This window comes from Microdochium trichocladiopsis, assembly GCF_020744255.1.
Source record: "Microdochium trichocladiopsis strain MPI-CAGE-CH-0230 chromosome Unknown B0I36scaffold_8, whole genome shotgun sequence".
Lineage (NCBI taxonomy): Eukaryota > Fungi > Ascomycota > Sordariomycetes > Xylariales > Microdochiaceae > Microdochium > Microdochium trichocladiopsis.
The window spans coordinates 1221384-1236408 of record NW_025763551.1 but is presented as its reverse complement, the minus strand read 5'-3'; the positions used below and the strand labels follow the sequence as shown (position 1 = coordinate 1236408).

The 15025-nt window shown below is 55.3% G+C and overlaps 5 protein-coding genes across 5 annotated transcripts; 1 reads left to right on the top strand and 4 right to left on the bottom strand.

The window, feature by feature from the left end:
• Nucleotides 1–116: 116 nt before the first annotated feature.
• Nucleotides 117–779, top strand: B0I36DRAFT_365679 (multi protein-bridging factor 1; the record flags this gene model as incomplete). The annotated part of the gene is made up of 2 exons (XM_046159184.1): nucleotides 117–272; nucleotides 474–779. 2 exons carry the CDS (start codon nucleotides 117–119, stop codon nucleotides 777–779), a joined length of 462 nt encoding a protein of 153 aa, XP_046009275.1.
• Nucleotides 780–1417: 638 nt separating this feature from the next.
• On the bottom strand, nucleotides 1418–2968 carry B0I36DRAFT_351974 (uncharacterized protein; the record flags this gene model as incomplete). The annotated part of the gene is made up of 1 exon (XM_046157064.1): nucleotides 1418–2968. The coding sequence occupies one exon, from the start codon at nucleotides 2966–2968 to the stop codon at nucleotides 1418–1420; it is 1551 nt and encodes a 516-aa protein (XP_046009274.1).
• A 504-nt stretch (nucleotides 2969–3472) lies between these two features.
• On the bottom strand, nucleotides 3473–4494 carry B0I36DRAFT_329791 (uncharacterized protein). The gene has a single exon (XM_046154752.1). The coding sequence runs from the start codon at nucleotides 4284–4286 to the stop codon at nucleotides 3630–3632; it is 657 nt and encodes a 218-aa protein (XP_046009273.1). The 5' UTR covers nucleotides 4287–4494; the 3' UTR covers nucleotides 3473–3629.
• A 2011-nt stretch (nucleotides 4495–6505) lies between these two features.
• Nucleotides 6506–7268, bottom strand: B0I36DRAFT_153319 (uncharacterized protein). The gene has a single exon (XM_046148556.1). The coding sequence runs from the start codon at nucleotides 7168–7170 to the stop codon at nucleotides 6721–6723; it is 450 nt and encodes a 149-aa protein (XP_046009272.1). The 5' UTR covers nucleotides 7171–7268; the 3' UTR covers nucleotides 6506–6720.
• A 2495-nt stretch (nucleotides 7269–9763) lies between these two features.
• Nucleotides 9764–10333, bottom strand: B0I36DRAFT_329787 (uncharacterized protein). Its single transcript, XM_046154751.1, has one exon. The coding sequence runs from the start codon at nucleotides 10163–10165 to the stop codon at nucleotides 9857–9859; it is 309 nt and encodes a 102-aa protein (XP_046009271.1). The 5' UTR covers nucleotides 10166–10333; the 3' UTR covers nucleotides 9764–9856.
• Nucleotides 10334–15025: the final 4692 nt, after the last annotated feature.

The following is a 15025-nucleotide window of genomic DNA, read 5'->3' as shown; positions in this document are numbered from 1 at the left end:
GTCAGACGACTGCATCGTCATTCCAGGCACACGACAGAACGACTCCTTTGCCATATCACCACCACCATCAACCTCACCCAAACACACGATCACCACAACAACAAAACACCGCAGCCATGGATGACTGGGACAACGTCACACGGATTGGCAAGAGCGTGCGGGGCCCTGCTGCCGCACGCGAGACGGTCGTTCGCAGCGCCAGCGCCCTCAACGCCGCCAAGCGCAGCGGTGCAGCCATCTCCACGGAGAAGAAGTTCTCGACAGGCAATGCTGTAAGTACTATTCTGATGCCACCGGTCGTCTTGGCTGGCTGAGCGTGTGTGTGTGCGGGAAGCAGGCGGTGGGCGTTCTCCTCAAAATCGCTCGCTCCACGCGCCACCCTGCGTCAGCATTCCGATCCAGCGTCGTCGACGTCGTCCCAATGCTCTCTGACATCTCGAAGCACACCTGCTGACAACCATCTTCCAACACAGGTTGGCAAGGGTCCTGAGGGCCAGCGACTCACCAAGGTCGACCGGTCCGACGACATCATCAAGCCCAACACCATCGGCAAGGACGTCGGCGCCGTCATCTCCAAGGCTCGCCAGGCCATGGAGCCCAAGATGACCCAGAAGGATCTCGCCACAAAGTGCAACACCACACCCACCGTCATCGCCGACTTTGAGCGGGGCTCCGCGGCGCCGGACCAGAAGGTCCTGTCCTCCATGGAGCGCGTGCTCAACGTCAAGCTCCGCGGCACGGGCATCGGCGAGCCCAAGTTCCCCAACAAGAAGAAGTAGACGGTCAATTCGTTTACCAACAAAATAAAACAAAAGCAACAGAAACAAAAAAACAAGCGACATTATATCACGCGGCAGCTTTGCTGGCGCCATTCCACCTTGGGCCGATTATATCATTGAGACAGAATGATTAGCTTTGGTGGATTGATGAGTTTGCACTTGGTCAAAAGTGCATATGGCTTGGTCAGAAGGGCCGAGTGAACTGGTGCCGCCTCGGGCACCACCATTTTGTCGCACAGGTTAACCCCAGATTGCCCTCTAGTTGGCAGAAGTTTCCATAGCGCTCAAATCTGGCTTACAGGAGCTGGGCTGGTTCAGGGCGGTCGCCACAGGCACCTTTGGCGTTGTTTCTACATAGAAGAATAGAAGAAGTCAGCTCCAGGACAATTGCCATCCGAATTGCGAGGGTGCCCCTGCCTTAGGCAACTTAATCACGACCACTGAACGAACATTGGGAACAGCCACGAACGTGACGGGCATTTATGAAACAGGACAGAATCGATTCGCCAAGCTAGTGGTATCTTCCATGCAAACCAGTTGGACGGCCAAGCCCAGTACAAAATGCTACGCCATGCTCGAAATGGAGAAAAATTCAACAATGCAGACTCCGTAACAATGATTCAGACTCCAAATCTGGTTCACAACAGCTGCTGAACCCGTCTCTCAATGTCAATCTTTCCCATCGTGCGGTTTGTGTCGATGACAACATTCTCGCGCCCGGCTACAACAACGACCCTGATCCACTCAGGCGCGATCTCCTTGCCCAGTAATCTGACACAGGCGGCACCCTCCTCACGGGAGATGCCCATGCGGAATGTGTCCTTGAGCTTCTCAAGCATAGCCGTCATGGTGAAGGACATGCGACCACCACCACCGTTGGCCGTGGCGCGGCTGAGCATGCCAACCAGAGCAGACACGTCGACTGCGCGCTGGAGTGCGGCGCGGCGCTCGAGCTGTGCGGGAGTGAGACCCGCAGGAGCCTGGGCCTTCTGCAGGGCTTTCTGGCGGATCCGGTCGAGCAGGGACATCTTTGTGCCGTCCGAGTTGGACATCGGTGTGTCGGTGCTTTGCTGCTGCTGCTGGGATTCTTTCTCCAGCTTCTTAGCCGCGATGCCCTGCTTCAGGTCCTCGAGGCGCTGCTGGCCCTTGGCGAAGATGGGAGCGGCCTTGGTAAACGACTCAGACACTGTGATTATGGCCTTGGGAAGGCTATCGAAGAAAACCTTGCCGTCATTGTTCAAGGACTCGTCACTGCTGCAGAACTTGCGCCAGAGGCAAAACAAGTTCTCGTAGAAACGGCTGTTGAGCTCTCTATCGTTGAACATCGAGTTGCTATACGACTGCTCGAGCTCGATGCAGATCTTGTTGTGGCCGTAGTCGACAAGCACAAAGGGCTGCTTGGCGTTTGACGTGGCCAAGACGCCGATGCAAGTCTGGACCTCGGCCTCGGTCACCTTCCTCCTCCGCCACGCACGGGCGACATCTGGGCAAAGTCTGCGCAGGTCCGCAGGCGTGTTCGGGCCATTGTGCGCGTAGTGCAGCGTCAGAGTCTTGAGGAGAGCTGTGTGCAGGTCAATCAGGTCGAGGACCTCGTCAGGCAGGATGTCTGGCGTGTTCTCGCTGTCCGAGATGCCAGAGGCGTCCGGCGTGAGCGGCGGCGTGGCGGGTGCGGGCGAGGCCTCGAGACGGAGTCTCTTGAAGAGGGCGCCAGTGTCGATTGCCGATTCCTCTTCGGAAGCGGAGGACGGGCTGGGACTCCTGCCTCGCTTGCGTTGTGGTGCTGCGGGCTTGGGAGGACTCTGCTGTGGCGCGGTGGTTGAAGTAACGCGGGTGCTCCGAGCCGCACGCTTGGTCGTCACAGACGATGAAGCAGCAGCCGGCTTGGAGATTGATGAGATGCGTTTGGAGGCACGCTCCTGTGGCGATGACTCGTCGTCGGAAGTCGCGGCTGTCTTGCGCTTTCTTGATGAAAGGGTGGCTGAGGCGGGGAGCTTGACCTCGACGGTCGCTGCTGTGGTGATTGCGGGCTTGGCATCGATGTCCTTGGCAGCCACGTTGACGGCTTTTGTGACTCGAGCGAAGCTTCCAATGTTCATGGAGGCATTGTGCTGCTGCAGAGGCGTGTTCTTGCCAGACAGTCTAGTTGATGGCTGAGCCTTCCGTCGCTGCATCTTGGTAGCTGCCGGCATGGCGACGTCGGGGCAACGGGGCTGTGATGGGCCGCAAAGGCTGGAAGGCACGGTGTCTGACGGTTTGGCAAGCGCGGCGAGTTGGTGGTGGAAGTTGCGATCTGCGGCAGGCCAGATGGGACCTTTGTGGCAGGAATGGAATGTGCGTGGTTTGGATGGAAGATGGATTGTTCACAGATTGTCTGTCTGTCCATGTGAGGGATGGAGACAAGCGAAGCACTTTGAGCACAAGCACAGACTTAAAGCAAGGGCGTCGAGGCACTGGGCGGGGACGCTGTGATTGCACTGACAAGGGCACAAACCAGAAACGCGCGTGGAGTCGTGCAGGGATCAACGGGGACGCGACGAGGAGCGCGTCGCTGCGCGTAAAGTACGCCCAAACGGGACGCGGTACGTACCCGCGCGATTGGCGCGAGCCCGCCTCAACGGGACTAGCCTCAGATTGTGCAGGGAGCCGTCCGTGGGGGAGCACTTGGTCCTGTCATTTTCCACCAACCTTCACATCACGAAACGCACAGCCATGGCACTGCATTGGATAAGGAGCTATCACTCTTTGAAATTCGTGACGGTGAAGTTTCCGACAAAGTACGACTTCTTGTCTGCACAGCCGCCCTATTGCTTCTGTGTAACCATGAATGCCTGGATAAGCTGCCCGACGCCATCAAGCTCGTCCACGACACAAGCAGCATGGTTGCCCTGCCGCCGGAGCAGGTTGGCCGTGTCCAGCAATTCTCAAAGCTTCCGTGACGTTACTCTCCGCCTGCATTTTCGAGATTGCGGACATCCAGACTCCCCAACTTGACGACAACACCCCTCGCCAACCCTCAGCAGCTCTGCCTGCTTGCTCAGAGCGACCTGGTGTACTGCATGTTTGTATGTCGTCACGATCTTCGATGGCAACAGAAATAGGGTTTCTTCGCAAAGAGGAACTCAAGCAAGACCTCGAATTACGGAAAATCCTCGCGTTTCCAGTCTGCAGTTCTCTCAGAGGTGCCCGACATGCCAGCTCAGCAGGGTGGGCGGCGTATGGTGTCCATGTCTTTCTTGACTTATCTCTCACACACATGCACAAGTTCAAGGTTTTATCAACGATGGGTTGGTTTTTCCTTGTCTTGCCATCTCCACCTCTTCCTGATGATGTGCATGTCTGAGAGCAGCCGGAAACCCCCACGCGAGGGGCGCCGCCAGCGGAAAGCCTTCTTTTTCCTTCCAAAGGTCCTGATAACATCCTACACAGCGCCCTTTCTCGAGGTCTCTCCCCAGGGCGGCCGGAGTTGTCTCTCCCATGCACTATCCGGTTTGGGACATGTAAAACCATAGAAAAAGGGTTTCTTGCCAAGAATCATCAACAGAAACCAGATAAGCACACCACCCAAAGACCATCGTCATGTACATAGTCTGTGCACCCTCCTGTGTTCGTGAGTACAGAAGACAAGCAGGCCAGTCTGAGCCAGGTCCGACTTTGACCCAAGCACACCTTGCATCAAGAGACGCAATGGCTCTGTGGTGAGGACAATGGAGTTGACAAGGGGTGGGGGGGGGGGGACAAGTATTCGCCATCCACCCAATGGAAAACAAGCGCTTCGACCGACAACCACATCTCAACGTGCCGGATGCATTTGCCCATTAGCCGCATGTTCCAGATCATGGTGCACGATTGGGGCAGGGGGAAGGGGGGCGCTGTGAATCCCCTCGAATCGCTGATCTCAATTCACTTTCAAAGATCCAGAGGCATAGAATTCGCATGTCTTGCCCGAAGGTCTTGAACTGGCAGGTCCTGATTCGCTCCATGTTGACCAAATAAGCACAAAAGGCAGCGCTGCTTGTGGAGGAATGCGGAACGCCTCGGGGAAAGAGGACGGTGTGCTCGCTATACAGGTTGGGGAGCTGAGTGGTGAGGAGGTGGAAGAAGGGTGGTGGGGGGACTCCGGAATGGATTAGGTTTGGCGCTGTCTAGCCAGGAACGAGTTTGCGGAAAGTGGGTGTGCGGGCATGAACATGTCTTGCATTGTTTTTGCTTGTTGCAGATGCATTTGGGTGCAGATCCCGCAAAAAGCCTGGCCTCACCAACCCCACGTAATCTGGGGACAGAGTTTCGTGTATGCTCAGGATAAGCCCGGCGAGTGCATGTTGTGGCTGTGAGATGAGTAACCTTTAGGCACAGCACGAGTCTCTTTTTTCTTTTCTTTCCTTTTCTCTGATGGCGATGGGCAAGAAACATGATTGGGGTAATCATGATGTGACCAAGAATCGTCATGTCTCGAGAGTTGTGTAGAATAGTCGCTTCTGACGTAAATATGTACACTACCTCCGGGGAGGCTACCACAACACGGGCCTCTCTGCGCGAGCAAACTCTGTGTTCCACTCTAAGAACTCCAATCGACTTTTCCCACCCAAAAGTGTGCTTGTATCCAAAGAACCAAAAAGAAAAAAAGAAAAACACCACCGAAAAAAGAAACGGGAACAACACGGTGCTGTTGAGACCCAAAAAAACGGAAGCGGGCACCAAACTCCGAGAGACCAAATACCATTGTCAGCCGGAGCAGCTAGCACACATGACACGACCTAGACGGCGTGGCGAGTGGTCCGAGATGAGCAATAATCGTGACAGAAACGCCGGCTTTGAGCCGTGCTCCGAATATCTTTTTCCAGGCCAACCCAGGCCCCGGTCAAGCCGGAAGCAGTGGTGTGGCGGAACATCGATATTGTATCGACTTATTGAAGCACGGGCAGTGACCGTTCGAAATGTTCAGGCCGGAAGCCAATAGGGCTGGGTGGTGGAGGCGCGGGGACGTGCCAGTCCTGCTCTTGAATACTCCTGACTGGAGCGGGCGAGAAGCTGAGGTTGAGACTCGCAAAGTCTACTGTTGGCTGGCCGAGGCGCACTTTGCGCATGGGCGAGATGGGAATAGGAGCAATGATTTGGCCAGGCATATTGGATCTGTGGAGGTGAATGTCGAGTGGGAACGGGTTGCCAAGGATAACAGTCTGGAAAGAGAGAAGAAGATCTTGTTAGCATATTGTCAGCCTGCATGTTGTTGCCATCAAAGTGTGCCTACAACTGTGTCGAGCAAGCTAATGTCGATGGTGTCCGAAATGTGGTGGTTGTGGTCTCGAGGTTTGGTCTGGGACAAGGAAAAGGCAGTCGATGAAGTGTTGGGGAGGAGGAGGCGGGTCTGGCCTGTTTATGAAGGACAATCAGCAAGAGCGGGTGTGAAGCGTGCTGGCATGTATTAACAATGATGCGAGCCGGACGGCGTGGGCGCTCGTGTAAGTGGCTTCCCGTGTGGAGGGTGGTGGGTGTGCACGCAGATTGCTGCATCCGTGCCGTGCTAACGCCCGACACGGAGAGAACGGCGTCCTTGTGCGCCTTGCAAGCAAGCCCGCTGCTAGGAACTGGGGAAAGCCCAGAGTCTATTGATTTGGAAGCCTGGGGACTGGGCCAGAAGGGTGCTGTGCTCCCCAACTCAATACTTGAGTCCGAGGGCAGATGCCTGCCTGGGGCAGTCTGCCGTCCGTGGGGGTACACAGGCAGACATGCTGGCCACGTTGCGTTGGGTGTGAAGGCTTTTGATGAGGTGTAAAACCTGGCTGGGGGCAAGACTTACGTGTCGTGATCTGGCGTGGGCTGGGTCGGCAAGGATGGAGGATATGTTTGCCTGGAAGTGCGCAAAGTCTGACGAGAGAGCCGGACCGCGACCTATTTATTGGACAGCCAGGCTGGCTTGTGTGCCTGTTGACGTGTCGTCTACCTATGGCGGCGGTTTTGGGTGTGTTGCTGGCAGCAGATGGATTGGCCGGCCTGCTTGCTCCCCGTTGCGCTGGGGCGATGAGTGACAATCTGGGGCCGTCCTCCGGGGAAACCTGGAGCAGCTTTCCGCGTTAGTCCCCTTTGGAGCCAGGGGAACGCGACGCACAATCAAAGGGAGGCCGGCCACAAGGGGCAGCCCGGCCGCCGTCTCAACATACACACACTCCTGGACGCTGTGGCCGACCGGTGTCTTGTGCCCTGGGCCTTTTGCCCCCTTCGCCCATGATTCGCACAGCACGCCCACTACGTAGTGAGGTCGCACAATTTCAGACAGAGCCCGAGTCCCCCGGCGGCAGGCCATCCGAGCGCGACGGCGCCCTTCTTTGGTCGGACAAGGCGTGGAAGATAAGCCTGTGCTCCCGGCCACCGACGACTGCACCGTGGTGCGCATTCACACCGAGCAACCTTTCCAGGCGCAGACCCGACAGCCCCCCTGGCAAAGTGGTTTTGGGCAGTGGGCCGAGGTCAACAAGCACACGCCCCTAATCGCACCGAGCTGGCATACCAAACAGTCCTGAGGATGTGCCAGGTTTGTCGTGGTTGCTTGGCCTGGGATTGTGCCTTTTCTGGGATTCCCTCATGGATCCTTCAGGTGTTCAAGCGTGCGCCGAGTGGGAAAATGGCCAACGCCTGCAATCTGGCCAGCCTGCCGACGAGATTGCAATCTCCGGCCCCCAGCTGCTGCGCAAAGGTCGGCCTGAGCCAGCGGTGACGCCAGCTTTTTCTCTCGCGCTTCGCATCCTGGGTCGTAGTGTTTCTAGACTCTATCCACATTGACAATTGATGAGGTTGCCATGTGGGCCGCCTGCAGCCAGGGCCTGTGAGCTGTAGCATATGCAGTTTCATAGCCCGAGTGTTATATCTGAGCAGTCATGGCATCGTTGGATGAAAGGTCTGCTTGCTGGTCTCGGACATGCTGCTGCAAACAGGAGACGACGGCCCAGCCAGTGCGCACAAGTAGCCGGATCGAGAGCATCTCGAAGGCTCGCTCGAATAGACACCTCATTAAAACGTCAGCAGCGTACCGGGCGGATGCGCAAGAACCCCAGGTTCAAGGGATCCCTGAGCAACCTGCGCGGACCGTGTTCCGGCTGGGCCGCTTGTTGCACTGGGCGGGGCTCCCGATATTGGGCGTGTGGGGTGGAACGATCGTGGAAGCTTCCTCGTTCCCTCGACGACCGTCGGCTAAGTTACATGGGACTGCGGCCCGGGGGTTCGTTAGCCATCCTCTTGGGAATCAGGTGGAAATTGCCCTTCATCACAAGCGGTAGCAAAGGTATGAATGATGTTGTGCTGCGGCCAATGCCCATGCTGGATGAACGTTCCGGCAAGCAGCGCTGGCGCCAACGACCCTTTTGTTGCTGTGTAGAGTGTTTGCGCTACGTGCTGTGGAAAGAGTGTGAGAGAAAACGAAATCAAATCCAAGTGGCATGGTGCTGCTCCTTCCGAATCAGAATACGCATGATGGCAGGGACGCTTACGGGACGCTTACGTCATGCGAACGACCTCCACGTACCCCAGATTTGCCTGAGGCAAATATCGTGGCACGCACTTTGGCTGCCACGGAAAATACATATCTCAGGTACAAGTACACGACGCGTGCGCATCCTCTCTCAGTATCTGCATGTAGCGTACCATATTGTAGTCTTCGAACGTACTCATTCCTGGCTGCGAGGCGCAATAACATAATCTCGTCACCTGTGTAACCATCCTCACACACGTCTCCGCCCTATATGATCTGCCACCATGCACATTGCAGCCAAATATATCTCAAGAAAGCTCGCATATGGGAGACACGAACGTGCCGCGATTATCAGAGTCATGCCCCTTCGTCCCATTCGCCAAAAGATTGCCGTGGGCTTGGATGAGCACAACAGAAACCAATTTCGAGCCTATTTTTGCTCCAGGGTTTGAGCCAGGGTAAATCTGTCAAGGCCCCAAGAATGACGAGTCGACCTTGTAGACATCAAAGAGAAAGGCATTTGGCGTTGTGTTGCCAATGCGGAAGCTTGCAACCAACGGTACATCCACATGCCATATTGATTAGGTCAAGAACCTCCGAAGGCCCTTGACTCTCGCCTGGCCTTCGTCAGATGGAAATAGGCAAAAGAAAAGGGTAAAGCTGCCCGAGATTTCGGCTTCTTTACTTGGTAAAGAAACGCTTTGTTCTCACCGTTGAGCATCTGTCAGTTTGGAGATCATGCCGTGCTCTTTTCCAGCGGTCGCTTTGCCCCTGGATGATACTTGCCACCTGAGCTAGATGATACTACTCTTTACTACAGTTGTATCTGCGCGAAGACTCGGTGACAGTCTACAAGCAGCTGCTACAAGTCTATATCCGGAGATTCTCTCAGATACATGCCATGCGTGATATCACTCATACGCTGTGGAGGCGCCTCTGCCATCGATAATTCGACATCTACACTGAGCGACACCATCTACTTTGCAGACTTTTGGCGAGAAGCTTTGGCGGCAGCGTGCTTTGTACGATCAATATACGCAGTGCAATTCGGCTACATCATATGTCAGGAACTCTTTGTTGACCCGGGGCCGCGAATGTATCATACACCTGAGCATAACACAAAGCAGTCTGGGCAGTCGTCCACAAACTACATGTACTCAACTTACGGTACAAGAACCAGAGTACCTGAATCTTGGAACTTGTCAAATGAAGCTTGCCAGAGTCAAAGCCAAGCTTGATTCGCCAACTTCGGGCTTGTGCGATGAGGCGTGTCGTTCGCCGACTTGGCGATAACATTGCGGTGAGATTATTATAAGCCGCCCCCTCCACGGCAACATCTCGCGTGTAGAGTATTACGTAGTGTGATCACGTAGGTCCACGAAGCCGTTGGGGATTAATTATTGACATGTTTCAGTTTCTGCAAGTTGCCACCAGCGAGGTATGCCACAGCTAATATGGTTCATACATGGAGACGTGGCTACCAACGGTTACTCGCAGTTGTTTCCAATGAAAATACATTCCACACCGGGAGCGATCTGGTTCCTCAGATTGGTGAGCCATTGTTCGTCTGGTTGAAGTCGACGACCAAGCAGTTCATAGCCAACCTGCGCATGTATCATGCCACAATAACGCCAACAGTTTGAGAACTGTGCACTGAGCTGTCGGCAGCGAGGTCAGAGCTTGTCAGATGCCGCAGTGTACACGATTCACAATATGTCTTTCCAGTCCAGATTGTTGCGCAAAGCTCCATTATGGACTTCTCTGCCTCGTCACCAGTCGGGCCGGGGCCGTCGCCATTCCCCCTCGTGGTCGAGTATTTCGTCCTCAAGGCAGTCCGTGACTCTATCGACAGAAGCACACATATAGAAGTCGTGCCATCGCTGGAAATGGGACAGGGATTCGGCCAGAACATAATGTGCGCCATTCAATCCAGCTTGGCTACTGCAACTGATTGGTGTTCTCCAACATACCACCAACGTGACGCATCGAGCCGGCGGGCACATATGTGAGGAAAGATCACGCCGGTCACCTAGCAAGACCACGATCATGGCGCAACCGTTAATGATACTAATCAGCTGAAGCTCCCTCTGAGGCATACGGGCTGCTTGACTCGTCCCACCGAGACCTCAGAGCTACTTTGAGCACGCCATATGGCTGTTGATCTGCCTCCGGTAACGAAATCCCCCGCCAACGCAGGCAGGACCTTGTGATAGCCTCACTTTGTGTCATACTGACAAGTGCCAGCCACGTCATAACGCGAACAACATTCGAATGCAAAGCCTCTGTCAGATCGATTGGCGGTAATCTGTCCAGACCACACACCCTGCGGGTATGCAGAGCCTCACCACGTGTCCCAACGCACTCTGAGGCTATCACCGCGTCCCTGGCATGACGACGTCATAGGCTCGGCAGTTCTCCCGCTGGGGCGGGTGGGGAATCCATCCATGATCCCCCCTGAGTCATGATCTCGAGGCTCAACGTGCTTTGCGGGGAAGTGCAGGGTCGAACCAATGGTTGTGATCTGCTTGATGAGCCCGTTCAGTCGATTGCCGGTCTCGACTCTTCTCGATGCCGCTCGATTCGCCTTGGCAACGATCCAAAAAAGAAACGTAAGCACATCTCGATCTTGCGGTGGTCGCCCCGACAATGGGCATCATGAGCAAGCAAGGCCCCCTGACCAGGCAATGCTGTGGCCCACTGCCTATGCGGAGGTGATGGAGCACCTCTCTTCACTTGAAGATGAGAAATCCCACCAGTCAGGTGCGTTGGTTACTCCCACGGGAACGTCTGGGCTGTGATTATCCATTGTCCCTTGACGTCACTAACGAGTGGCCATGCCATGCCTGGTTGTTCCGTCAAGGGAGCCGCTTCTGAGTGGAGTCTGGGCCCAGACGGATTTGCGATGGTGTTCAAGAGACCACGCCAATCTCATGTGCTCTGGTCAGCCCTGGTCCTAGCGCGTCTTGCTTTGAGCCATTCGAGTTGCCCTGCGATGCCAGCAAGGCGTTTATCCCACGATATCGGCCCGTCGTGTGTGCCCATGTCCCAGCACCTCGATGGACTTGTAGGATGTGGGAGACACGTTACATTGTGAATATTAGCTGCTTCTCAGCACTGATAACATGTCCACGTGAACATGATTCCATGGGGAACCATGTTCCAGATACTGCATGGATGAGAGTCATCGCTATCGTCGTCGTTGTCGTCGTCGTCCTCCTCCTCCTCCTCGTCGCGATGAGTATGCCGCATCTGGCAACGAAGCCCTTGCAAACGCGCATTCCATTATCCGCCCCTGGTTTTCAAAGGGGGCCGTTCGAATAGCCGGCAAACCGCCATTTAAAGTTTGGTTGATACATTTTGTACGTAGTACACTGATCTTGGTGGCTTGAAGAGTAAGGAATGGCTTCATCTGGCCTACTGCTACCACCCCCCCTTTCACTCTTTATCCCCTACATCATATCCACTGGTTCCACCGTCGTAACAGTGAGCCAGTTACCCAGGAAGTCCCTTGATCGGGTGAACGAGGACCTGGCTGGGCTGAATAAGCCCCCACAAGCTTGGCGACTTCATCGTTGATCTCATTACGTGAAAGATTGCAGGCTCCCATCGCCAGCCTCACACACACACACACACAAAGATGATGAAAACCACCGACAGGGTTTGCGCGTCACACCCAGACACACACACACGGGCCAGATGTCATGGGTACCACCACTCACTTACTCACCCACTCACCCACACAGCCAGCCCTCCGCAAAAAAAGCAGGTCCATAAGAGCAGCGAGATATGCCGTCATGGTACTTCTGCCCACGAAACGGCCCCCCACACACACCCGCCCGTGGGCAAGCAGCGATCACGAGAGCTCCACCAGACAGAGACATCCAGGGGTGGTCCAGGATCAGGCACGTCGACCGAGCAAGCATATCAAACCTTAAATAAAGTAGCAATGAGGATGAGAGACAGAGAGCAACGCGCAGAAAAAAAAAAGAAAGAGAGAGGAGAAGAAGAAAAGGCTTATGCCCTACACTGAAACCACACCCGCAACGGTATGCTGCTACCCTCCACCCACATATGCCGTCCCGACCCCCCTCCCCCTTGTCCATGCCCAGGCCAGTACCAGCAGGTACGCAGTAGTTAATGCAGCCTTTTCTTGTGCAGTTTGAAACGATGTGAACGAGCCATCTGCATCTGGGCTGGGGGCCCTTTTCTTCCGCCCACTCCTCCTCCCCTTGCGTGTTGTTCCCGCTCTTGGCTTGGGTACGGGGATCTCCTCCCTCCCCTCCCCTCCCCTGCCTTGTCAGGTTATTCATACCTAATCAGGTCAGTCGATCCCGCCGAACGGTTAAAAGTACATACAGTTCGGTACAGGGGCGGGCGGCCATGCACTACACCTCTGGCCCGCCCCTGGGTAACCCACTCTGTTATATTATTACGAGCGGGAACGCAGGCGGAGTCACCCAATTCGGAGATTATCGGCCTCGGCCGACGGGGCAAAGAGGAACAAGGCACGGCAGACAGGGCAGGCAGACAGGGCAGGCAGGCAGGCTCGTCGAGTCTCAAGGCCAGGAAGACCCTGGCCCTGGCGCCACTTGCCGCGCGCGGAAGACGATACACTCACACTCACCACACACACATACACACACACACATGCACAAGGGAAAACCCGGGTACGTGTCCAGAGATCAAGATTGCCAAGTCCCGGATGCTCCTCAAGTCCAGATGCCAAGTCGAAAGATGCCCGGCCGAATCTCTCTCTTTCTGCTGATAGCTCGCCATTGCGGCTGCCAGAGCAGACTAGCAAGGGGCCGGCTGGCTGCTGCCCGGACCAAAGAAGAAAAACGGCACTCCGTTATACTTCCCGGTCTTCCCTCTTGGCCCTTCCCGCCCTTCCCGCCCCTTGCCTTGATCAGCGATGGCCTCGCGGGAATAAAATCGAAACTCACGGGTAAAACGCTAAAGTCGGACAGAAAATACACTCCACAGGCATGTAGCACCAAAGCATAATGCTAAGGTGGGGGGACAAACGAAGAATGAGCAAGGATCACTCAACCGCACAGTGAGAGACAAAGTGGGAAAGAGAGAGAGGGAGAGCCACAAGGAATAGATTGGACCCGCACGATAAACGACGATCACGACCACGACCACGACCAGGGCGAGACGAACGACACGGGACTTTCGTGGTCCGGAACGCCCTGTGGCTTATGCTCGCACAACCCCAAGTGGGGAGAGAGGAGGGGGGGAGGAGAATGGGGATAACGCGAGGGGTCTTTTTTCCCTTAAACATGTTAGGGCATCACGGGAGTACCGAGATCCCGGGTCGAAAAAGGGGGGGCCCCAAGCAGCCCTGTGGTGTTTGGGGGTTTGCCTGCTGCCGCTGCTGCTGCCGGCGGAGGGCATGAAGCCGCAGTGGGTTTTTTTCTTCACATCTGGGGGGAAGGGGGGGGGGGCCCTTGGCCAAACTACCTCACACCTGCGTTGCGGTCCTTCGGGTCCGTTCGGATGAGTAACACGGGGAGCCCACAGCTGTTACCAAAGGGCTGACCGACGAACGATAATGCTGGGGTCTCGTCCATGCGCCGCATGCCCAGCCCCCACTGATCTGGGGGAGCGAAACGTATAACATTGATTACAAGGACAGCCATCACGACGAGGACAGGCAGGGGGTGGGGGACAGAGAGGGAAGGGAGTGATATCAAGGCATGGCTGGATATTACACGAAGTCACGACTTGTCTTCTTTCGGAACACGAAGGGCGCAAAGAGTGACGGAGAATGAAAGGCATGCCTTGGGCTAAGGTTGGAAACGGGGCTTGCAACTAGCACGCTTCAGTTCACTATCCCTGAAGATGGGGATTCTCGGCGCGGAAGAAAGGCAACTATGGGGTTGGAAATATCCGCCGTTCCGTTGGACCACTCGATACTGAGCTAGAATCAAGCCTGGTAAAGAGATATACACATCGTTGCTTACGCCAACCACCCCCCAGGAAGCGGACTCGAGTATGAGAGCACAGGCAGCAACGACTTGGTCTCAAAATAATTACTGTGCCTGCATCTTGCTATCATGCTCCAGCCACGAGTATTGAGCTGAAAGGAAAAGGACCGAGTGTGATAATTTCGAGAAGGCGTTCTGACACTCCACGTACAGGGCAACGTCGTCGAGACACACCTCCCAAGTATAGTCTAGTGAGAGGGCCCTCTAGTATGACGGTCCATCGCTACCGCTCATCGGCATTGCATGCAGACTTGTCATCCACCCAAGAATCACATGTGAACCATGTACGATACGTGACTTCGTACTGGGGGTCTTGCCCGTGCGATTGTTATCATGTTTTTCCTCATCAAGATGCCCGCCCGATTCTAGGCTGTCGTCCCGCGAGTCCCGCGTAGCGGTCTAATCAGTCCTTGATTGCAGATGATGAAGACTGGCGATTGACAGCGAAGCTAAGAGCAAAGGTATAGGTACGTTTGATACGAGTCGCCCGCCTTGAGTGTCAATGCTCTGCCGAGGCGCCCGATTTCTGGGCGTACATTTTCTTTACATGGCTTACACATTGATGACTGTCTCTAGCTATTCCATTTTCGAAGCATGGACAGATACAAGCAGTGACTTTCGAGGTTTTCCCTGCTTGGCCTGGGCTTCTTCCTAAGCAGGGCGGTGAGATCAAGATACAAGATCTGGCCAATGGCCAAGAGCTATTCAACCCGAGGAGCGCAGCTGCCCCATAAAGCCAAGTTTAGGGCTCACCAGGTACGGAGAGAGGTATGCGCACACCTACGTTGGGGCTG

Bases quoted from the DNA above. Each gene is read 5' to 3' on its own strand.
- B0I36DRAFT_329791 (XM_046154752.1), bottom strand. From the start codon at position 4,286: ATGGTTTTACATGTCCCAAACCGGATAGTGCATGGGAGAGACAACTCC.
- B0I36DRAFT_153319 (XM_046148556.1), bottom strand. From the start codon at position 7,170: ATGCGCACCACGGTGCAGTCGTCGGTGGCCGGGAGCACAGGCTTATCT.
- B0I36DRAFT_329787 (XM_046154751.1), bottom strand. From the start codon at position 10,165: ATGGCGCACATTATGTTCTGGCCGAATCCCTGTCCCATTTCCAGCGAT.